The sequence below is a fragment of the Hemitrygon akajei genome, chromosome 7 (assembly GCF_048418815.1).
Source record: "Hemitrygon akajei chromosome 7, sHemAka1.3, whole genome shotgun sequence".
NCBI classification, from domain to species: domain Eukaryota; kingdom Metazoa; phylum Chordata; class Chondrichthyes; order Myliobatiformes; family Dasyatidae; genus Hemitrygon; species Hemitrygon akajei.
This window is the reverse complement of record NC_133130.1, coordinates 84,928,300-84,952,654: the sequence shown is the minus strand read 5'-3', so window position 1 is coordinate 84,952,654 and position 24,355 is coordinate 84,928,300. Positions and strand designations below refer to the sequence as shown.

The 24,355-nt window shown below is 40.2% G+C and overlaps 1 protein-coding gene across 3 annotated transcripts; it reads left to right on the top strand.

Annotated features, from left to right (window-relative positions):
- Window positions 1-207: 207 nt before the first annotated feature.
- Window positions 208-20,890, top strand: chgb (chromogranin B). Of its 3 annotated transcripts, none has more exons than XM_073051339.1 (5): window positions 208-394; window positions 1,710-1,756; window positions 1,861-1,951; window positions 6,887-8,460; window positions 20,409-20,890. In XM_073051339.1, exons 1-5 carry the CDS (start codon window positions 223-225, stop codon window positions 20,487-20,489), a joined length of 1,965 nt encoding a protein of 654 aa, XP_072907440.1. In that variant the 5' UTR covers window positions 208-222; the 3' UTR covers window positions 20,490-20,890. The 3 variants fall into 3 exon arrangements, with proteins under 3 accessions (XP_072907440.1, XP_072907439.1, XP_072907441.1); XM_073051338.1 differs by having other exon boundaries at window positions 20,406-20,890; XM_073051340.1 differs by lacking the exons at window positions 1,710-1,756; window positions 1,861-1,951 and having other exon boundaries at window positions 20,406-20,890.
- The last annotated feature ends 3,465 nt before the right edge of the window (window positions 20,891-24,355 follow it).

Genomic DNA, 24,355 nt, shown 5'->3' with positions numbered 1-24,355 from the left:
CACAGAATTGATAAATCGAGAACGCTAAGGTGCGATTGAGCTAAACAAACGAGATAAAGCTTCACTCATCCAGCCCATCTGCATAATAAAAAATATTAAATAATAAATGGAAGTGAACAATTACGCAGAAACATTTTTTCACTGAAGCTTTTATGGAGCTTTGATGACGATAATGCTCGGGTGTGGAGTCTGCCTCCGCCTCCAAAACCAGCACAGTGATACATGCGCTGTACGGTCGCTTTAAATTGGGATCACTGGTCTCGGCTCCATCCGGAGACTGCAGAGAGGGGTTGGAAAGCACCCTCATACAACAAACTCCTCAGCGCGCACGGCTTCGACAAGACTATGCGTTTTTTTCTTCTCCTAACCTTGTTTTTTCTGTCTACCGTGGCAGGTAATGTTTGCTTTTGTTTATTTATTACAATTCGCATTCTTAATCCAGTTTCTCGGTTTCAGCACCTTGGATAGCGAATAGGTCCTGGTTGCTGATCCCGTCAGCCTGGCGAACCTTGCCCAAATCGGATTGGGCAGGCAGTTAGATGACATTTTTTCCCCCATGGTCTTGATGACATAACAAAAGCAACTAGATTTGTGATATCCCCACAGCTGTTTATTGTTAAATCTGTGTTCATGTAAAAGAATACAAACTAAATACAGTGATATTGACAGTGGAAATGAAAGCAATATGTCGGAACGTATTCAGGACAAGTTTTCGTGGGGCTTGTGGTTCTAATGGAAAGTTAATTATGTTTCACTCTCTTCAAGATTTCCCACACCCTCTTAGTATTTCCATAATTTCTTTCCCTCGTTCGTTTTCTCTCTTCTCAGTTTTGAAGGGATTTTGACTTGAAACCTTATTTCTGCTTCTCTTTCTACAGACGCTGTCCAACCTGTTGAGTATTTCCAATATTTTATGTTTTTATTTCTATCATTTCTTCCTTATTTTGCTTAAAAGTACGTATTGACAACCGCTGTCCAGAGTACCTGTCATTTATTGTCAAGATCAATTCCCGGTATCATGAAAGAAGAGTTGCAACCAGTTCCATTGACAGTCTACTGTGTACATTAGGTCATGGAACTAGGCATATTGTAAAGATATCGTCAAGGACTCACGCAGATACCCCAATATTTTTTCTTCAGTAACTTCATTATAAAATGAATAATACGCAAAATGTAAAGCAAACCAATAATGCTCTTTCTAATATTAAATTGAAACCTTTCACTGAAATAGTGCTCCACCAGAGAATGGGGGATGAGTTTTTTCCCCCAGCTTTTCTGTTTTAATTAAGGGTTTGGGTGAGCTGGTACGGAAGAGGAGATTAGACCATCATGGATCAAACATGATCATATCGACTAATGGGACAGACCCGAGGGCCGAGTGGCCCAATCTAGCTCCTGTTTTCTTGCGTTCTATCGACCCCGCCTAGACTGTCATCGTTTTATACACTTCTATCAAACATCCCTCGCCCTTTTCTTGGAGTAAACAGTCCCAACCTCTTCAACCTTCACAATTTCTTCATCCCAGGAAGCATGTATGGTATGTTTCTTCGTCGTCCATAACTTTATAAATTGCAAACAAGGTCAGAATCTCAGCTGCAATGTGGGTGAAAGAAAACTCGATTCTCCAGTCTTCAGTCTGTTTTCCCGTGGGACATCTTTTTGTTCCAGGATCAGTCATTGTGTTTATTTTTTTGTTTTGTTTTTGGCAGTGGTCAGAGCGCTGCCAGCGGAAAGGGCCGTACAGAAAGATGAGCTGGTAAGGTGCATGAATGTGTCTCCAAAACAGTATCTTAATTCTCTCTTTCTGATACTCAGGCAGAGGCGACAAGTGTTTGACCATGTCCGACGTTTCTCGTTTAGGTAACGCGGTGTATAATCGAAGCACTTTCCAGTGCTTTTTCAAAGCAAAACGCTTCTCCAGTGACCTCAGAATGCAAGGAAATCCTAAGAAGTAAGAGTATATTTTTTAAGTCAATACTATCAACCGCCCCGATATTTTGACGGTGATGCAATAGAATCAAAATCTGAATCAGAATTCGGTTTAATATCACCAGCATATGTCGTGATATATGTTGTTTTGCGTCAGCAGTACATTGCAATGCATCATTTAAAAATAAACTATAATTAGAATAAGAAATATGTGTATATGTATGTACATATATAAACTGAATTAAATAAGTAGTACAATAAGAGAGCAAAAGTAATGAAGTTGTGTACATAGGTTCACTGTCTATTCGGGAAATCTGATAGCAGAGGGGAATAAGCTGTTCCTGAAAAGTTGAGTGTGTGTCTTCGGGCTTCTTTACCTCCTTCATGACGGTAACAATGAGAAGTGGGCATGTCCTGGGTGATGGAGGTCTACAATAACGGATGTCACATTTGAGGCATGCTTTTAAAAGTGTCCTCGATGCTGGGGAGGCTTGTGCTCATGATGGATCTGGCAGAGTTTACAACCTTCTGCAGCTTTTCCCGATCCTGTGCAGTGAACCCTCCATACTTGTCCGTGATGCTACCAGTTAGATTGTTCTTCACAGTACACCTGCAGAAACTTGCACGAGTCTTTGGTGACATACGAAACCTCCTCAGACTCCAAATAAAATAGAGCCGCGGATGAGTCTTTATAATTAATTCAATATGATGAACCCGGGATAGCTCGTCAGAACCCACCCTTTCCACTGCTGATCCCTCAATGAGGACTGGTGTGTGTTCTATTGACTTCCCTTTTTTGAAGTCCCCAATCAGTTCCTTGGTCTTACTGACGTTGAGTGTAAGGTTGTTGTTGCGATATCAGTCAACCAGCTGATCTGTCTCGCTCCTGTATACCTTCTGGTCACCAATCTGAAATTCTGCCAACAAGAGTTGTGACATCAGCAAATTTATAGATGCCGTTTGAGCTGTGCCTAACAATAAAGTTGTCGGTGTAGAGAGTAGAGCAGTGGGCTAAACTCACATCCTTGAGGAGCACCAGTGTTGATTGCCAGTGAGGCGGAGATGTTATTTCTGATCCCCACTGACTATTGTCTCCCGATGAGGAAGTCAAGGATCCAGTTGCAGAGAGAGTTACAGGTCCCAGGTTTTTGAGTTTGTTGATTAGTACTGAGGGTACTATTGTGCTGAACCATGAGCTGCAGTCAATGAACAACAGCCTGATGTAGGTTGTCCAGGTGATCCAAGGCTGAGTGGAGAGCCAGTGTGTTTCATTCGCTATAGACCGATTGCGGTGATTGGCAAATTGCAACGGGTCTGGGTAATTGCTTAAGCACGAGTTGATTCTGGCCACAACCAACCTCTCAAAGCATTTCATCAGAGTAAATGTGTGCGCAACTGGGCATAAATTGAAGCAGCTCACATGCTCTTCTTGGGCATCCTTTAGAAGCAGGTGGGAACCTGCAACTGCAGCAGTGAGAGATTGAAGATGTCCTTGAACACTCCTGCCAGTTGGACGGCAAAGTTTGTCAGAGCTTTGTCACGTCTACTATCAGCCCGTGATGCCTTGCGAGGGTTCACCCTCTTGAAAGAGGGTTCTGACATTGGCCTCTGAGACAGAGACCACAGTGTTACAGGATGCTGCAGGGATCTGCACAGGTGTAGCTTTAATCTCCCTTTCAAAAAGTGCATAAAAGGCATTGAGTTCACCTGGGAGTGAAGCATCACTGCCATTCCTGATGTTTGATTTCACCTTGTACAAAATAATGGCCTGCAAACCCTGCTAGAGCAGACGTGCATCATTTCCATCTCCAACTTCAATTGGAATTGTTTTTTGGCTCTAAAATATAGCCTTCCATAGGTTGTACCTTGACTTCTTGAATAATTCTGGATCACCGGTCAGGAATGCCTCAGATTTAGTCCTCAGCAATCTATGAATCTCCTAGTTCATCCATAGCTTTTGGTTTGGATATGTCTGGTATATTCTCAAAGGCACACACTGATCCACATACATCTTGAAGAATTCGATGACAGCTACCAACTCAAAGCAGTTCTTCCCCATTGCTTGGCCATATTTTCTTGGTCCTCACCACTTTTGCAGAGATTTCACAGGCAGTAGAGATACAGCCAGGTGATCAGATTTTCACAAGTGGAGGTGTAGGATGGCACGATAAGCATTCTTGATGGTGGTATAACTGCGGTCAAGTACGCTGGCTGCTCTGGTTTCGTAGGTGATATATTGGTGGTAGATGTTCCGAGAATTCTTCAAGCCGACCTGGTTGAAGTCACCCACCATCACAGGGAAGACCTCAGTGTGTGCTGTTTTGTGTACCTGATGTGGATGTACACTGCTACTAGGATAATGACGGAGAACTCCCTCGGCAGATAAAATACTCACACTTGATCGCTAGAGGTTCCAGGTGGTGTGAGTGGGAGTAAGAGACGTTCGTCATATCTGTCCACCAAGATGAGTTAATCATGCAGCATACTCTCAGTCCACTTCCTTTAAGATACTCACCTGACCTGTCTTTGCGGAGAATAGTGAAGCCATCGGGCTACAGTGCTGCATGCAAAATGACCAGGGTGAGCCATGTTTCTGTGAAGCAAAGCACACTGCCATCCCTATTGTCCCTCGAGTACTGCAATCTTGCCTTAAGCTCTTCAATTTTATTTTCTGGGGACTGTACATTCACCAGCCAGATAGTTGGGAGTGGGGATCAACTCAATACCATGGTAAATTAAAATAATAATCAGATACAATTCACTTCAAATGAGGGACTGAAACAAACAACATCCATTAAAAGTGAATCTCGCTGCCTTTGATTGCTCCTATGTTTTAAGTACATTTTCTTAAACTGTGTACTTGCAATTTATTAAGAGTGCTGATTTGGGAAGGTTGCCGTCTTTTTCCAAGTCTGTTTGGAGAGGGACCAATACGAAGACCTGGTGAGCCGGCATTGAGATGAGCTTCAATAATCATCCCCAAATTTGGCACATTTGCTACACAATTTCTGTCATACCCAATGAAATGTGATGCGAATAGTTTCCAATTTGTGGTTTCAGGTTTCTTTTATGCTTACATACAAGTCTTAGAAATGTAAGTCACCCTTGCATTGAGAGCGAGTTGAGTAAAGTACAATTGAGTTTGCCCCGAGTCACCAAATTCCAAATTCACTTGTAAAGAAGAAATATTGACTTTTCTGTGTCCTTGCTTGACTACTTAATGTGAAGGAAAGCCAGTTGCTTGACTGGGGTTCCCGGGAAGGGCTGTGCTGAAACCCTTGCGGAGGTACAAGCCTTGGACTTCGAGCCCTAGGTCTTTCAAACACTGTTTACTTGCTTTCTTTAAGTGTTCACCAGGGTAGTTTTGTTTTATGGGAATTCTCTCTGCTGCTATATCCTTTTCTTCATGGCTCTCCCACTAGCGTGGGAGATTGGGGCTTTCAGTGGAAGAAGATAGAACACACAGCAGAGGAAAATGCTGTGGTTAATGTATGTTTGCATTAACCACAATTCCAATCTAACTTCTTCATATAGTCCATATTCCTCATTTCCCTGCCTGTTCATGTGCCTGTCTTTATACATTTTAAATGATGATATTGTTCCTATTTCTACCTCCTCCCCTGATCCATATAATAGGAACCTACTACACTCTGTGCAAAACTTATCTTGCATGTCTCCTTTAAACTTACCCACTCTCAACTTAAACTTGTTCCTGGTATTGTAAACTTGATTTGGACATCTCCATCCTGGGGGGGGGGGGGGGTGGGGGGTGGGGGGAGTGGGGATGGTGAAGGAAGACTCTGAGTTTCCACCTATCTATGCCTCTCATAATCTGAAAATACTTCTATCAAATCATTTCTTAGCCTTTGGTATTCCAGAGGGAATAATCCAAGTTTGTCCAGAATCTTCTTAAAGTTAATGGTCTTCAATCTATTCAATATCCCATTGAACTTGTTCTCTACCGAAGAGTGGAGGCTGAGGTATAACATAAAGGAGAAGAGAACTAAGAATAATGTGAGGAAAAAAACATGTTTGTAATTGTGCAAACACGAGGAAATCTGCAGATGCTGGAAATTCAAGCAACACACACAAAATGCTGGTAGAACGCAGCAGGCCAAGCAGCATCTATAGGGAGAAGCGCTGTCGATGTTTCGGGCTGAGACCCTTCATCAGGACTAACTGAAAGGAAAGGTAGTAAGAGATTTGAAAGTAGGAGGGGGAGGGGAAAATACGAAATGATAGGAGAATTGTAATTGTGCAGTTGGAACCAACAACTCTCACTGTGCCCTTCAAGAAGGAACTGGATAAATATATGATGAAGAAAATTTTGCAAAGCTGTAAAGAAAGGGACAATGAATGGAAGTGGAGGTTTGCTCTGGCAGAGAGGTAATACAGACTAAATGGACTGAACCTGAATGGTTTCATTCTGTGTCGTAGTATTTTGCTCAGTTACATATTCCATCATTGTGACTCACCTTATCTCTGATATTTGCTACAACAAACCTTTCTCCTACCTGCTCATCCACAAAATCATCAGTAATGGTGTAGTTCTTTAAGTGTTACACTAACAATGCTGTTTTCTTCTGTTAGTATCCAATTGTCTATAATTATTTATATGCTGATGCCCATTGATCTTTTGCATATATGGGGTCTGATGTGGTTAAATCAAATCTGCAATGGATAATAATTGGTGTCACCACTGTATAACCAGCTTTACATGCGTGGGATCACATGATCAAAATATTGCTGAAATTCTATGCATGTCTGTAACGCACTGATTGTCTTTAGCAGAATCAGAATCAGGCTTATTGTCACTGTCTTAAATAATGTAAAATTTATTGTTTGTTGTATCAGTTGTAGTACTACTAGACTTCGAGAATAATAAGAAGAATAAATGTTCAGTTTGCTTTCTACTAATAATGGTTGTTTAACGTTTTTTTGTTGCATCCTGGTCCAGGTGAGAAGCCTGAAACAACGGAAAAGAAATTTGAGGGAAGAAATAATTATTATGAAGATGACAAACACACTGAGGACTCTGGAAATCCTCACTATGAAGACAAAGGAAACCAGAGGGCTGTTGTGGAGTACCAGAGGACACGTTATGAGGAAGACGAACCAAGTGAAGATGAGAGTGAGGAAAAGCGACATTACAAGCAAGACGATGGGGAAGAAAATACTGAAGTGAATAACAGTGAGGAAGATAGTAGAAGTATAGAAGATTTCTATCCAGTAAAAAACATGTATCATGTCGGAAGCCATGGAGATCATCATTCTACTCAACAACATGAAGAAAGGAGATATGTAGGTAACATAAGTGAACAAGATAATGAAAGAAGATACAGGAAACACAGCGAGGAAGATACTACTCATGAGGGAAAAGGCTCAGAAAAAGCAGACAGTACTGAGAGTATGATCAATTTGTCTCATCATAAGCGACATGACTTTAGAAGTGAAGAAGAGTCTTCTAAGGAGGATAAGCAATTTGGCATTCATGAACATTCAAATGAAAGAAGATTTGGACATATTGACACAGGTGCAAAGGGATCCATTGAAGATCTCAATAATGAAGATAACAGGGATGGTCAATATGAGCACAAGAAATATGACTCTGAGGATTTGGAAGAGAAAAGTAGTGAAGAAGGAGAGAAATTACATAATGATCCCATACACTACCAAGTGGGAAAGAACTATGGTCATTCAGATGAGGATAGGAATGTCCACAATGATAAGGAGGACCTAGATATGTCTGATGAATCTAGTGAAGATCTAGAACACATCAAAAATATTCATAATTATCTTAAGAGAAATAAAAACCAGGTGGAGTTTGAGGATAAAGCAAACAGGCACTTGATGAGTAGCTCAGAGGAATCAAAGGAGGAAAAGCATCTCAACAAAAAGACAAAGAGTGAAGAAAAAAAGTATAGTGAAGAAGAAGAAAAGAGACATCATACTGACTACAAGAGACACCACAGTGGCGAGGAAGAAGAGAAGTATGAGAAGAGATATTATAGTGAGGAAAAACTACACAACAGTGAAGAAAAAATAAATAATCCTAATGATAATAAGCAAGGAGAAGAAAGCACAGAAGAAAGATACCCGAGCAATGGAAAAGATAAAGAGGAAGAAAGAAATACAGTCCAACAGTTTTGGTGGAAGAAAAGGCGTAATTTGGTTGATAGAAATCCAGGTAGTGAAGAGGAGATCAAGCGCAGTGAGCATAGTCACTTCTATCCGGAATACGAAGGACATGATGACAAGAAGCAGAGAACAAATTATGATAAAAGACACAAGGAGGAAGACCAAGGCCAGAATGAGGGAAGTATTGAAGAAAACCACATAAAGCAAAACCTTGACAATGATTTCAAAAACAGAAGGTTGTATGACAGAATGGACATGCTGGCACACTATCTGAAATCTAGGAAGTCATCCATGGAAAACCCAAAACTTTATGATTCTGAGGAGGAGAAGGGAAAGCAACATCATAACGAGGGAAAGAAGAAAATGAACCACAGAGTACTAACTGAAGAAGAGGTAGGCCTAATAATATTTCTAAATGAACAATAATAAAGGTATTACCTCAGTTATATTTCTTAGTTTTAGGAGTACATAACTAATGTTTGAGGAAATAACTGATAGGCTTTATTTTGCAAAATGACCATTTTTCCATTGTTATTCTAAGCCAATCTGATGAACCCTAAAATGATATTTCGTTATATCCACAGGTATGTCATAACCTTATTTATCCATTTAGTGAAATAGATAGAAGTCCCAGAAGGTCAGTGACGGTTAGCAAGAGGAGGGTGTGATTGCGAATAGGGTTGAGGAGGGCCAGAAATGATTGATTGGATTGCTTGGTGCATGTGGCTAGAAAGTAAATCAAGATTGGCATTTTTAAACATGTCTTTTTGGCATCAACTTCCAGTGGACTCTCTGAAGATCACAGGTCAGTCTAAATCTGTGTTGGCTATCACAAATTAAGCTATTATACCTGCTCTGTTTTCAGAAAGGATCTTGGAGCTAGTCTTAAGTTTCACATTTGCATATTTCTTCACCCATGGGTCCTGGATGCTTACTCTTTCTACTTTTTTCGACAGCTTGCCAATGTCGAGAGTAGTTTGCTTCCTCTCCAGTTTTGTATATTCTGATGCACACAATGAAGTCAATGTGGGAAGACTCTGCCACAAGTGGGATAGGAGATGTTTAATGGGACGTGGTTGGGTAGTATGGCCAGTGGTACTCTTTTTCCACTAATGCCATTGGGTTTCCATGTGGCTCCTAATGAAGAAACAGGAGCTTCTTAATGCTTTCTCCATTTCTGAGTGGTCGTAACCAGCCATTCCCAAGAGCCAATGTGGATATCACATCTTTCACAGAAGCTTCAAGAAAATCATTGCATCATTTCCTCTAACCTGCTGTTAAGTCAAGCTGAGTTTATCATCATGTGGACAGGTATGGTGAGGTATGGATAAAATGAAAAACTTCTTCCCAGCAGCATTCGGGTACGTACAGTAAATTCAGTCAGCATACTGGATACAACTTGTAAATAAGTTACGCGTCAATTGTGGAGCTTGGACTGAAATTGAATTGATAATTGAATTGACTTTTTTTCTTACATCCTTCACACACATGAGGAGTAAAGGTCTTCACAGTACATCTCCATCTAAATGTGCAATATGCAATCATGGTAATTTATAATAAATAGACAGTCAATGTAACACAGTAATACACTCAAATCAGCGTGATTTACTCAGTCTGATGGCCCGGTGCAAGAAGCTGTCCCAGAACCTTTTGGTCCTGGCTTTTATGCTGTGGTACCATTTCCCAGATTGTAGCAGCTGGAATAGATTGTGTTTGGGATGCTCTCAATTGTGCCCCTGTAGAAAGTCCTCAGGATTTGGGGGCCCATACCAAACTTCCTCAACCGTCTGAGGTGAAAGAGGTGTTGTTGTGCCTTTTTCACCACATAGCTGGTGTGTACAGACCATGTGAGGTCCTCGGTGATGTGGATGCTGAGGAACTTAAAGCTGTTTACCCTCTCAACCCTAGATCCATTGATGTCAATAGGGGTTAGCCCATCTCCATTCCTCCTGTAATCCACAACCAGCTCCTTTGTTTTTGCAACATTGAGGGAGAGGTTGTTTTCTTGACACCACTGTGTCAGAGATGACTTCTTCCCTGTAGGCCACTTCATTATTGTTTGAGATTAGGCCAATCAATGTAGTGTCATCGACAAATTTAATTAGCAGATTAGAGCTGTGGGTGGCGACACAGTCATGAGCTATACAGGGAGTAAAAGAAGGGACTTAGCACACAGCCCTAACGGGCTCCTGTGTTGAGGGGTGGAGGTGAGGGAGCCCACTCTTACCACCTGCCGGCGATCTGACAGGAAGTCCAGGATCCAGCTGCACAAGGCAGGGTCAAGGCCGAGGTTTCTGAGCTTCTTGTCGAGCCTGGATGGAATTATGGTGTTGAATGCTGAACTGTAGTCCAAGGACAGCATTCTCACATAAACATCCTTCTTCTCCAGATGTGTAAGGAAGGTATGTATATCAGCGGCTATTGCATCATCTGTCGATTGGTTGTACCAGTAGGTGAATTTTAGGGAGTCCAGTGTGGGTGGTGGCAAGCTGCGGATGTAATCCCTGACCAGCCTCTCATAACATTTGCTTATTATTGAGGTGAGTGCAACAGGAGGCCAGTCGTTCAGGCATGTTATCTTGGTCTTTTTTGGTAAAGGGACAATGATGGATAATTTGAAGCAGGAGGGCATTCTACACTGGAAGAGGGAGACTTTAAAAATGTCAGTAAACACACCTGCCAGTTGTGCCGCGCACATCCTGAGTACTTGCCCTGGGATGCCATCCAGTTCCGTAGCCTTGCGGCTGTCCACTTGTTAGAAACATCTGCGTACCTCCGAGATGACCAGGTTGCAGGTTGTAGTGGTGTCTTTCCTCGGAGGCTCAGAGTTAGCGACATCGAATCGAGCGCAAAAGCGATCGATCTCATCTGGGAGAGAGGCCACGATGTTGGCAGCACCACTATGTTTGGCTTTGAAGTCTGCGATGGTATGCAACCCTCGCCACAAGTCACGTGCGCTATTCGTTGTGAATCTTGACTCAATCTTGTCCCTGTATTGTTGTTTCGCAGCCTTGATAGCTTTGCGCAGATCATAGCTGCTTTTCTTGAGCTCCTGCTGATTGCCGGCAGCATAAACTCTGTGTCACATGGTAAGTTATGCTCGCACGGAACTATTGTTCCAGGGGGTCTGGTACTGGTTCAGTAACCGTGGAGCCCAGACTAAAATGTCTTTGAGGAGTCTGGTGTTGGACATGTCCATTAGACAGCTTGCTGAACAGAGCTGGATCATCTGTAGTTGGGAAAATGCTTGAAGCTATCATTAAAGAAGAAATAGCGAGGCATCTGAAAAGAAATGGATCCGTCATGCAGATGCAGCATGGATTCAGCAAAGGCAGGTCCTGTTTGACAAACTTACTGGAGTTCCTTGAGGATATACCAAGCACAGTGGATAAATGGGAACAGATGGACATTATTTACTTGGATTTCCAGAAGGCGTTTGATAAGGTGCCACATAAAAGATTTCTCCATAAGAGAAGGATGCATAGAGTTGGAGGTGATGTATTAGCATGGACAGAGGTTTGGTTAGCCAATAGAAATCAGAGAATTGGTGTTTCTCTGGTTGACAATCAGTGTTGAGTGGTGTTCTGCAGGGGTTGATGCTGGGCCTGCAACTGTTCACCATATACATTAACGACCTGGAAGAGGTGATTGAGTGTAATGTATCTAAGCTTATTGATGACACTAAATTGAGTAGAAAAGCAAATTGTGCAGAGGAAAAGGAGAGTCTGCAGAGAGATATAGATAGGTTAAGTAAGTGGGCAGATGGGGTACAATGTTGGCAAATATGAGGTCATCCACTTTGGAAGGAAAAATGGGAGATCAGATTATTATGTAAATGTTAAAAGATTGCAGCATGCTACTGTGTAGAAGGACTTGGGAATGTTTATGTATGAATTGAAAAAGGTTTTGGTTTGCAGGAGCAGCAGGGCATCAAGAGGCAAATGTTAGCCTTCATTGCTAGAGGGATTGAATTTAAGATTACTGGGTACTGGTGAGGCAGCATCCGGAGTATTGCGTGCATTTCTGGTCTTCTTACTTGAGGAAGGATATATTGGTTTTGGAAGCGGTGCAGAGGAGGTTCACCAGGTTGATTCCAGAGATGAGGGGGTTAGCCTATGAGGAGAAATTGAGTTGCCTGGGACTGTACTCACTGGAATTCAGAAGAATGACAGAAGATCTGATAGAAACATATAAAATTATGAAAGGGATAGATAAGATAGAGGCAGGAAAGTTGTTTCTACTGGTAGATGAGACTAGAACTTGGGGACATAGCCTCAAGATTCAGAGGAGTAATTTTAGGACAAAGCTGAGGAGGAACTGCTTTTCCCAAAGAGTGGTGAATCTGGGGAATTCTCTGCTCAATGAAACAATGGAGGCTATCTCAGTAAATATATTTAAGACGAGGTTGGATAGATTTTTGTATAGTAGGGGAATTAAGGGTTATGGGGAAAAGGCAGGTAGGTGGAGATGAGTCCATGGCCAGATCAGCCATGATCTTATTGAATGGTGGAGCAGGCTCAATGGGCCGGATGGCCTACTCCTGCTCCTATTTCTTATATTCAGTGCTGGGGATATTGACCTGGGAGAGGATGCTCATGTTTATTTGCTTATCCTACTAATTAAGTAGTTAGAATGTGCCGAGACAGCACTGGTAGTATCTCACCAGTACTTTGAAGTATGCAGGTGCGGCTAGTAGAACATAGCAGTGGTGCTGGATTTGAGGTCTTGGTCTTTGAACCCTGTTTTCCTCAGAATGCTGAAGACTGTGTTAGCATATCGGAGCAGTGTTGAATTTCATCTTCTATGTCTAGGTGGAGAGGTGGACATCAAGAAATGGAATGTGATCTTTTTCCTAGGATCAATTGTGGACCTTTATTGTAGGGGGCTCCTGCTGAAACTACTTCTTATGGATATGTTGGATTGTACTTTTCGGTGCAGAAGGAGCACACTTGCTTTGTCATCATATGAGACCATTTGGCATCTAGTTTCTGGCTGTAAGATGCTGGAGCATCTGATAATAACTGCAGTAGCATTATTTAATAGGATGAACCAAGCAAATTATGGTTAGTGGAAAGCCATTGAGTGGAAAAAGTTGGGAATATGGAAGTCAACTTCATCAACATCTAGGAAGTCTGAAAAACAAATTGGCAGTAATTGGCTATCGTCCGTCTATTCCACCATGATGCAAACTGTGAACCACTACAGACCCAACCCAATGCAGAGAGGCATCAAAGAAGTTTGTGGTATTGGAATCTGCTTCAACCCCTTCTTCAACTTTTGTATAAGTTGCTTCACTTTGTTTATAGGATGAATATAAAAACTATTCTGTTTCCTGAACCAAGATCATTAAGTTATAGTATTCAGATGAAGCTCGCTCTAAATCCGCTGAGCTCTAAATCATTGTGGATTTCTTCACAGAGCTGTTTGAGAGGATAAGTCTTATACTAAGCAGCTGGGAGAACAAAGGCTCTTTACAAGTCCTATTCCTTCAGACAATGCCAATCCGATTGTGGTCAACATGGCTCATTTCCCTAAATTTGTGAGCCACCTTTCAGCAAAGGCAGCCTTTGATGTTGGATTTCCAAGACAAAATTCAAAGTTCAAAGCAAATTTTATTATCAAAGTACATATATGTCACCATATACAACCCTGAGATTCATTTTCTTATGGGCATACTCAACAAATCTATAGATTGGTAATTATAACAGGATCACTAAAAGATCAACCAGAGTGCAAAAGACATCAAACTGTGTAAATGCAAATATAAATAAATAAGCAATAAATATCAAGAACATAAGATGAAGAGTGCTTGAAAGTGAATCCATTGGTTGTGGGAACTTTTAATGTGGGACAAGAGACTTTGCATGAAGTTATCCTCTGTTGTTCAAGAGCTAGATGGTTAGGGGGTAGTAACTGTTCCTGAACCTGATGGTGTGAGTCCTGAGGCTCTTGTACCTTGTTCCTGATGGCAGCACCAAGAAGTGGTCTTGGGTCTTGGGTGGTAAGAATCCTATGATGGATCCTGCTTTCCTACAGCAATGTTTCATGTAGATGTGCCCAATGTTTGGGAGGACTTTACCCCTCATGAACTGGGCTGAATCTATTACTTTTCATAGAATTTTCTGTTCAAGGGCATCGGCATTTCCATATCAGGCTGTGATGCAGCCATTCAATATATTCTCCATCACACATCTATAAAAATTTGTTGAGGTTTTGATTCCTTGAAGAAAATGTATCATTTTCATCAATTCAAGAGAAACCATGGCATAGGACTGGTGGAGAAGCAGAAAGGAAATATCCAAGAAGTATCTGAAGACCAACCACAAATAGTGGAGAGAGGGCACAAACCCAGCCATTGACCTCAGCATACTCAGTTTACCCTCTCTGTGGCACAGTTTGCAGATTCTGCAGAGATCTCTTTTGTCACTTTGAAAGTCACAGAACTGGAGTGGAAGCAAACACAGGAATATTACAATTGAGTGGAGATCCATTGTGCCATTCCGTAAGGCTCCAAATTCATCAGCCATTTCTTAATATGCACCTTAGTATATTTATTTAAATATTAGAAAAAATACAAGTATAAGTCAGCATTTGATGAGGATTAGCAGATAAATTCAAATGGGGCAAATATCCTACTTACTGCCTGCTACACTGCTGACATTTGGGGCAGCAATAAAGGTCCTCCATCTCTGCTGGTGTTCACAGCTTCCTTTATTGAGTCAGTAGCTCAGTTTTCACTACTGTCAGTCATACAAGTTCTGGGTACAGACTCAGGAACACTATTGCACTCAGATGTACAACGATTCTCCGTTGCTGTTACTGTAGCAATTTTGTTTTATCAAGTCAGGGTTGTTAACCCTGAGCTGAACCGCCAAACCTGGAGGACCACTCTTTATCCGCCCACTACCCTTTGACCTGTTTGGCATGGGTGACTCTACCAAGAGCCAAAGCATAAAGCCCTGACTCCAGCCAACATAGCGCTCAATAAGATTATTCTCCTAGACTTACAGATAAAAGCTCTCTTGATAGAAACTAGAATGGGATTTTTGTGCAATTGGTGCCAGTTGATTGTTTTGTTGCACAGATATGATTATCCTTTAATTTTAGGAATGGACTAAATTTATTTTCCCATACCCAGATCATTCCAAACAATAATTGAGATATTTGTGGTGCTAGTAAATAAAATGCTTATTAGTTAAGAAATGTAAGGGGTTTTTTTGTTCTTGTTAATCCATGTCAGCATTACTGCCCATTCTAGTCCCTTGATATGGTGATAGTGGTGCTTCACCTTCTTAAACCATTAAAGTCCCAGTGATGCGGGTACATCTATAGTACTCAAGTAGTTAGTAAACTTTTTCATTTGGGAGACTTAGATTCCTGTTCCATGCTGCCATCCTGTGGCCAAGACTTGAAATGATATTGTGAAATTTTAAAAAGCTATTTAATAGAGTATTTGAAAATTTGTTGATGCATCATATGTTAAAATTAATATTGAAAAGATTGAAAATAATTCATAATACAGAGGAAACATGCTGGAGATTTAGTAAGATAGAATTTAGTAAGATTACAAGTAATGCAGTAATTTAAACACATAAAATGAAATATACATTCAGTTCATTTATTTTGTTGCTGATGTTTATAATCATCTCCATTATCTCCATCTGAACAAATATTAATATCTTCACTTCCACTGCCCAACGATTTCTTGAAGGTTTTCTCAGAATTGCAACTAAAAGAAATAGAAGGTTACCTTGCTGAGCTGAAATAGTAAGATATCTGTTTTCAAGTTGTCCTTGATCCACCAGTTACTGCTGAAACTGTGGAACATCGAGGGGAAGATGACAGCAAAATCTGATCTAACCCAGATCAATCGTCCTCAATTTACTCACTCTATGCTGCTAATTTATGATGGGGGAATGGTTAGGTTTTTGTGACTAATATTACAGAGATATTAAGTAATAAAGGAAAATGATATAATTTCAAGAATAACTATATATATATTTTTAAGTATACTAGTAACAAAGTGCTGCCACTAGAAAACTAGCATTAGGCATTTGGTGATTATATGGTGCCTTGCAAAAGTATTCAGTCCCCACAATTATTTTCACATTTTATTGTCTCATAGTCTAAATATAAAATATATTGAAGTAGGGTTGTTTTAGCTTGTCAACAAAACATGGCATATCATGTCAAATCAAAAGAAAAGTTTGAAAACCTGTCAACAATTCACTAAAAATTAAAAACCAAAATTGTGAGGCTGAAAAAGTTTTCACCCTCATTGTAATTACTATGCAAACTTTCCTCAGGTGCCATATTGTATATTTCCTTACAATTCACCCAACTTGTAGAAAATTTGAGGATCACCTTTTTTCAATGAATTAATAACAATAAATCTCACCCCTCTCTGTAAGGTCCAATAGTATGGTAAATTTTCAACAGAGCAAACCAAAATGAAGACAAAAGGACATTCAAATCAAGTCAGGGAAATGATAATGGAGAAGCACAAATCTAGCGAAGGGCATAAGACCTTCTCAAAGGCACTGAACATACCTCCATTGTGAAAAAGCGGAAAAAATATGAAACCAGTGCCACTCTGCTTAGGTCAGCCTACCCTTCTAAACTTAGTCTCCAGAGAAGAATGGCACTTGTAAGAGAGGCTACTGTGACACAGTTACTCTGGCGGAGCTGCAGAAGTCAGCGGCTGCAACTGGAGATGAAGTTCAAGGCTCCATGATCTCTAAGGCCTTTCACAAAAAGGGTATTTATGGAAGAGTGGTAAAGAAGAAGTTCTGGCTAAAAAAAAAGCATATCCTTGCCTGTAAAGACTTTGCAAAGTGTCACTTAGAAGATGTGGAAGAAGGTCTTGTGGTCAATGAGACTGAAGTCAAACTTCTTGGTGTCAACACTAAGCAGTATGTGTGGCGCTATTCTAAACGGGCACTTCAGCCAAGGAAACACCATCCCTACTGTAAAGTGTGGTGGAGGTAGCATCAAGCTATGGAGATTTTTTTTTAGCAGCAGGGATTGTAAATCTGCTCAAGATTGATGGGAAGATGAATGCTACTAAATGCAGAGACATCCTGGATAAATACCTGCTTGCCTCTGCCAGAAAGCTTAAACTAGGGAAGAAGTTTGTCTTTCAGCAGGACAGTGACCCAAAGCACACTACCACAGCAACCATGTAGTAGCTTCAAATGAAAAAAAAACTGATGTACCTGAGTGGCCCAGTCAGAGACCTGACCTTAACCCTCCGGCAAGACCTCGAGATTGCTGTCCACCACTGCTCCCCAACTAACCAGGCACAGCTTGAGTAATTCTGCAAGGAGGAATGGGCAAATCTTGCTCCATCATATTGCACAAAGCGAACAGAGATTTATCCAAAAATACTAGCTGTAAAGCTGCAAGAGAGGGTTTAACCAAGTGTAGATCAAAGGGGGATGAATACTTTTGAACTGATGACATTTCAGTTTTTTATTTTTTTGCTCTTCATGCTTTACAACTTTCCATTTACTATGCTTTACTGTGAAAAAAGGGGCACGTGATTCTCAAATAAAAATTCTCAGTTAAATTGATCAAAATCCCTGGTTGTAATACTCAATTACGTGAACGAAGAGTTGGGGGCTGAATTCTTTTACAAGGCACTGTATTCAACATAACTTCATGTTTTTGAGTTCCTGCAGAATAAATGCTTTAAAACCATCCTTATTTTCCTTATCCAAACTCCAGATTTTTATTAGATTGTTGGCATTTTAGCCACATCCTTTATTGATACATTTATTTTGTTAAATATTATTAAATATACATCCAGTACTGTGCAAAAGTCTTAGGCACATATATATAGCTAGGGTGCCTAAGACTTTTGCACAATACTGTATTCGTCAACGTGGAGCGGAGAGTGAGTTTGTAAATCTGGTGGGAGCAAAGGATGTAGGGAATGGTGAGAATGGAGCTCCATGGGGCAATGTGCGGCAGGTGGCAGAGGAGTGGCAGGGATGGGGTGGGGGTCGTTGTTGTTGCAGACACAGCCAGTCCTGAGACACCAGACAAAGTCATTTGATTCCAAATAATTGATTCATTGATCATTACAGAATGTCTCTCTGGTGCCTCTTGCTCCCTCTCCTCTCCCTTCCCCTTTCCCCAACCATGATTCCCCTCTCCCTGCCCCCTTCCCACTCTCAGTCCACAATACAGACCCATATCAGAGTCAGGTTTATCATCACTCACATACTATACATCATAAAATTTGTGTTTTTTTTTGGCAGCAGTACAATGCAATACATAAAATTACTACAAAATTGTGCAGAAGTCTTAGGCAGCCTTGTTATTATATATATGTGCCTAAGACTTTTGCACAGTAATATATATAATTATATGTGCTCACCTTTACATACTGAGTTTGGTCATCCTATATCTGATTGACCCATTTTCAAACCCCACCTGAAGCATTGTAAAAAGGTCTGGGCATTTCATGCCTGAGAAAACACATTAATGCCTTAGTGAGGTACAGAATCAGAGTGAAGGGGTTTCAATTATATAGAATGAATTGAGAAACTGGATTTCATCTCCTCAAACCAAGAAAAACAATTTGATAGAAGTATCCAAAACTATGATGATTGCTGATGCAAGCAGAAACGTAAATAATAACAGAAACAATGGTGGAGCAGTGGATGTGGTGTATATGGTTTTAGTAAGGCGTATGCTAAGGTTCCCCCATGGCAGGCTCATTCAAAAAGTTAGGAGGCATGGAATCTGGGAAAACCTGGCTGTATGGATTCAGAATTGGCTTGCCCATGAGGATAGTTGTAGATAGAGTGTATTCTGTAGGCATTTATTCTGGAAACTCTGCTCTTTGTGATTTTTTTTTTAAAAAATGATTTGTATGAAGAAGTGCAAAGGCGGGTTATTAAGTTTGCAGATCACATAAAGGTTGGTGGAGTTGTGGAGTGTAAAAAGTCGTTGTAGGTTCCAATAGATTGACATGATGCAGAGGGGGGCTGAGAAGTGTTTGCAGGAGTAAAAGTGTGAAGTGGTTCACTTTGGAAGGTTGAGTTTGGAGACAGAATATAAGGTTAATAGCAGGATTCTTAGCTATGTGGAGGAAGAGAGAGAGCTTGGGGTCCACATCCATAGAACCCTCAAAGTTGCTGCAACTGTTGATAGAATTGTTTAAAATGTGTATGGTGTGTTAGCCTTCATTAGTTGGGGGATTGAGTACAAGAGCTATAAAGTTATGTTGCAGCTCTGTAAAGCCCTAGTTACAGCTCCATAAAGCCCTGGTTAGACCATGCTTGGAATATTGTGTTCAGTCTTGTCTCCTGTTATAGGATGAATATGGAAGTTTTAGAGTGTGCAGAGATTTACCAGGATGCTGCCTGGATTGGAGAGCATATCATTTGAAGATAGGTTGAGCAAGCTGTCTTGGGAGTAAAGGACGATGAGAGGTGACTTGACAGAGGTGTACAAGATAATAAGAAACATATTGTATATCAAGTGGACAGCCAAAGGCCTTTTTTTCAGGAAGGAAGCACTAGTATGAGGTGGCATAATTTCAAGGTTATTGGAGGAAAGTACAGGGGGTATTGTCAGAGGTAAATGTTTTACACAGTGAGTGGTGGGTGCATAGTATGTTCTATCAGAATTGGTGGTAGAAGCAGATACATTAGTGAGATTTAAGGGACTCTTAGATAGGCACATGGATAAAAGAAAAGTCATGTGGCAGGGCAGGGTTAGATTGATTTTAGAGTAGGTTAAAAGGCTGACATAATACCTTGGGCCGAAGGACCTGTACTGTGCTATAATGTTCTCTGTTCTATATATCTGGAATACACTGTCTGACTGGGCAGTGTAAGTACATTCAAGAAGAACTTCAAGAATGAAATGGGTAAGTAACTGAAAGTGTAAAAAACAAGGTGGAATGTGATTCATTAGGTAGCTTATTTTCAGGGAGTTGGCATAGCCACAATGGCCCAAATGGCATCTGTATGAAATGTTGCTTGACAATTCCACAGGTACTGAAATAAGATGGAATGTTTCTCACATTCAGTCAATTAATTAGGACATGAATGAATTCAATATCTGAAATTATAAAAAGCACAGCCTGTACCCATTTGTTATAAAAAAAATAATGTATACTAGCTTTTTAAATCTTTTCTCTTATTGATCTTACACAGGCTTTTGTTCACACAGAGCGTATTGGCAATTGAACACCCTGTCTCAAAAGTACATTTATGAAGTTAGAATGTCGTACTGCCTGTACCACAGTGGGTAAACTTTTTGTTAAGTAAGTCATGAAGAGGCTAATCATACTAATTACTAAATGCTTTCCATTGTCTCCAAAGCAGAAGGAACTTGAAAATCTGGCAGCAATGGACTTGGAATTGGAGAAAATAGCAGAGAAGATGATTGGCCATCAAAGAAATTAATAGAATGTTGCTAGCAGTGTCAATTACTAATCAAGACACCTCATGCTATATTGAATGTTTTTCAAAAAAAACTAAAAAAAATTAATTCCATATAATACGTACAAAAAATCAGCGAAGAGGCTACTTGCAAAGAATTGATCATCTTTTGCTGTCTATTTGTGTCGTATCTTAAACTGTTGGATATATATATTTCTATTGTGTATTCCTATATTTCTAAACATCACACAGATATAAAGGCATGAAAAACCGAGTAACAACATTTTGGTCATGTTGGAATTATTTTCTCATAATAGTCATGAGAAAATTATAACTCAATTTTCATATTCTGATTTCATGTTGTTATTGTACTAGTTCAGCTTGCAATTTGGATGAAATAAAAATCACAGTGTGTTCAGACCAAATCCCTGTGTCCTCTCTACTTTAAACAGCTACATAAGTAAAAATGGAGTATTTATAACTGGTTAACTCAGCATCAAACTTACTTGATCTTCAAAGCCCAAGCAGCATGTGTGAAATGATATACAGCATTTGTGCAGACATAAACAAAAACAGGGAAACAGTAGGATAGATATTTTATTTAATTTATGATCACTTCAAAGGAGAAAATTATAATAGTGCAAAAAATAAAATTCTAGAGAAACACAGCAGGTCAAACAGCACTGTAGAAGAAAAAGGATGGCTGAGATTTTGGGATTGACATTAGAAATATTATGTAAGGCTTCTTACTAGTCCATTAATCTCAGAGAATTGACTACTACTGACCAAAATTGGAAGTGAAAGCTTTTTGCCAATTTCTTTCAAGGTTTCATTTTCTTTACTTGGCGAAGTTATACCACAGTTTTCATGCCCACAGATTATTAGGCCTGCAATTTTCATGCACAAATATTTAAAGCTGCCCCAATCATTACCAAAACTTGCACTAGACTTTCTCTGATCTGGGTGAAAGAATATTTCTTAAAATGTCTCCATTTTTCTTGATGGTATTTCCCTATATTGAATTTTATAAAAAACTTTGTAGGATTTTTAGAGCATAAGAAATAGGAGCAGAAATAGCCCATTAAGTCTGCTCCACCATCATGGCCGATTTATTATCCCTCTCAACCGCATTCTCCTGCTTTTCCCTGTAACCATTGATGCCCTGACTATAACCAGGAACCTATCAACCTTCACTTCAAATATACCCAAAGACTTGGCTTACACACCTGTCCACCACAATGAATTCCATAGATTTACCACCCTCTGCCTGAAGAAATTCTATCTCACCTCTGTTCTAAATGGGCATCCCTCTGTTCTGAGGCTGTGTCCTCTGGTCTACTCATCCACTATAGGAAACATCCTCTCCACATCCACTCTGTCTAAGCCTTTAAATATTTGGTAGGTTTCAATGAGGTACCCCCTTATTCTTGTAAACTTCAGCTAGTATAGGCCCAGAGCCAACAAACACTTCTCATACTTTCATTCCAAGAAGCACTCTCATAAACCTCCTCTGGACCCTCTTCAGTGCCAATGTCTTTTCTAAGATAAGGGGCCCAAAACAGCACACAATATTGTCATACTCTAAGTGCAGTCTGACCAATGCCTTATAAAGCATCAGCATCACATCCTTGCTCCTATCCTCTTGAAATGAATGCTATCTTTACATTTGCCTTTCCTACCATCGACTCAAGTTAACCTTTAGGAAACCCTGCAGAGGTCTCCCAAGTCCCTTTGCACCTCTGATTTTTGAAGTTTATTCCCATTTAGAACTTCTACCAAAGTGCATGACCATAAACTTTCCTACACTGTATTACATCTGCCACTTTGCCCATTCTCTCAATCTGTCCAAGTACTGCACATTTCCTGCTTCCTTGTATCGTCTGCAGACTTGGTCACAAAGCCATCAATTATGTTGTGCAAACCATCGGCATGCAGTATTATGTGAAAAGAAGTGGTCTCAATCCTGACACCTGTGAATCACTACTAGTCTCCAGCAGTCTCTTTGCCTCCTGCTAGTAAATCTTCTATCCATGCTAGTATCTTTCCTGTAATACCATGGGCTCCTATCTTGTTTAGCAGTCTCACATACAGCACATGTCAAAGGCCTTCTAAAAATCCAAGCAAACATCAGCCGACTCGCCTCTGAGAATTCTTTGAGGAAATAACAGGCAGATTTATCAGCCAGGATTTCTCCTCAATGACACAATACTGACTTTGGCCTATTTTACCATGTGCTTCCAAGTTCCTCAAAATCTCATCCTTAATAATGGAATTAACATCTTCTCAACCATTAAAGTCAGGCTATCTGGCCCATAATTTCCTTTCTTCTGCCTTGCTCCCTTCTTAAATAGTATGACTTTTGCATTTTCCAACCCTTCTGAACCTACTAATGCTTCCACAATCTCTTCAATTACCTCTTTCAAAACCATGAAGCGTAGTCGATCAGGCGCAAATGACATACCTACTTTCAGACCTTTCAACATCCCAAGCACCTTCTCCACATCTAAATGGTAACTACACTCACTTCTGCCCTCAACACACTCCAATTTATTTAATACTGTGAAGACTGACGCAAAATACTTAATAGGTTCGTCTGCCATTTCTTTGTCCCCTATTACAACCTTTCCAGCGGTCCAATGTCCACTAATGATTTTCTTTTACTCTTTATATATCTGAAAGACTTTTGGTATCCTCTTTGACATTTTTGGATTGCTTACGTCATCTCCTTTTTTAGTTGCCTTGTTACTTTTTAAAGCTTCCCAATTCTCTAACTTTCCACTAATCTGTGCTATATTATATGCCCTCTCATTTACTTTTATGCTGTCTTTGACTTCCCTTGCCAGCCATGGTGGCCTCATCCTCCCTTTAGAATACATCATCATCTTTGGATGTATCTATCCTGTGCCTTCCAAACTGACCACAGAAACTCCAGCCATTGTTGGTCTGTCATCCCTGCTAGTGTCCCTTACTAATCAACTTTGGCCAGCTCCTCTCTCATGTGCCTCTGTAATTCCCTTTACTCCACTGTAATACTGATACATCTGACTTTAATCTTCTCCCTCTCAAACTGCAGAGTGAATCTGTCATATTATGATCACAATCTCCTAAAGGTTCCTTTACCTTAAGTTCCTTTTGGCAGTCTGTTTGGCTCCTTTCTGAAAGCGGGGACAGATTATAATTATTTAACATTTTAGCAATAAATGGTTCACAATAAAGGCATGCAGAGATCATTTGGCAGTCCCTAGAAAATATGCAAAACTACTTTGCTTTGAATCACTAGTTTAGAACTTTGCCAATTGCAGCAACAACACCCCCAACACAGGCATGGCACAAGGACTGGAAAAGAAAAGCACCATCCTCCTCCAATGTTATGTATATTTGGTACTTGGGTATAGATCTAATCACATAGCTGTTGAAGAGGTAAGATAGGTCTGGACAATCAACACTTAGTTTATGTCCACCCATAGCTTTAGGAAGTACTGCAACATAGTATTTTGATATTCATGACCATGACCAAATTAAAATTCAAAAATTCTGAAAAATGTGTCACACTTTGACCATAAATTCTGTTTTATATACATGTGTGTATCTTTTTAAAACTTTTACATTGCCCTTTGCCCATTTTATAACACTAAACATTTGTTTAATCTTGTAGCAGAGTCTTATTCCACAAATGCACCCTGGGAATTGTGCACTTTTGTGCCACTTAGGCACCCCTCCTCATAACACTAACAAGTTAACATCAGCAATCATAAATGAGTTAACAGCTGTTAAACCATGTTGTTTGTGCATTGTGTGTAAAATGGATACTAAAAATGGATTTCTCTTTCTGACACGCATACTTCCACTGTTACTAGATAAGCAAAACATTATGACAAAAATTACACGAC

Excerpts from the sequence above, each read along its gene's own strand:
- chgb (XM_073051338.1), top strand. The coding sequence starts at position 223 with ATGCGCTGTACGGTCGCTTTAAATTGGGATCACTGGTCTCGGCTCCAT. Across the intron at positions 395-1,709 it reads TTTTCTGTCTACCGTGGCAG|TGGTCAGAGCGCTGCCAGCG; the intron begins GTAATGTTTGCT and ends TGTTTTTGGCAG. Across the intron at positions 8,461-20,405 it reads GAGTACTAACTGAAGAAGAG|CAGAAGGAACTTGAAAATCT; the intron begins GTAGGCCTAATA and ends TTGTCTCCAAAG.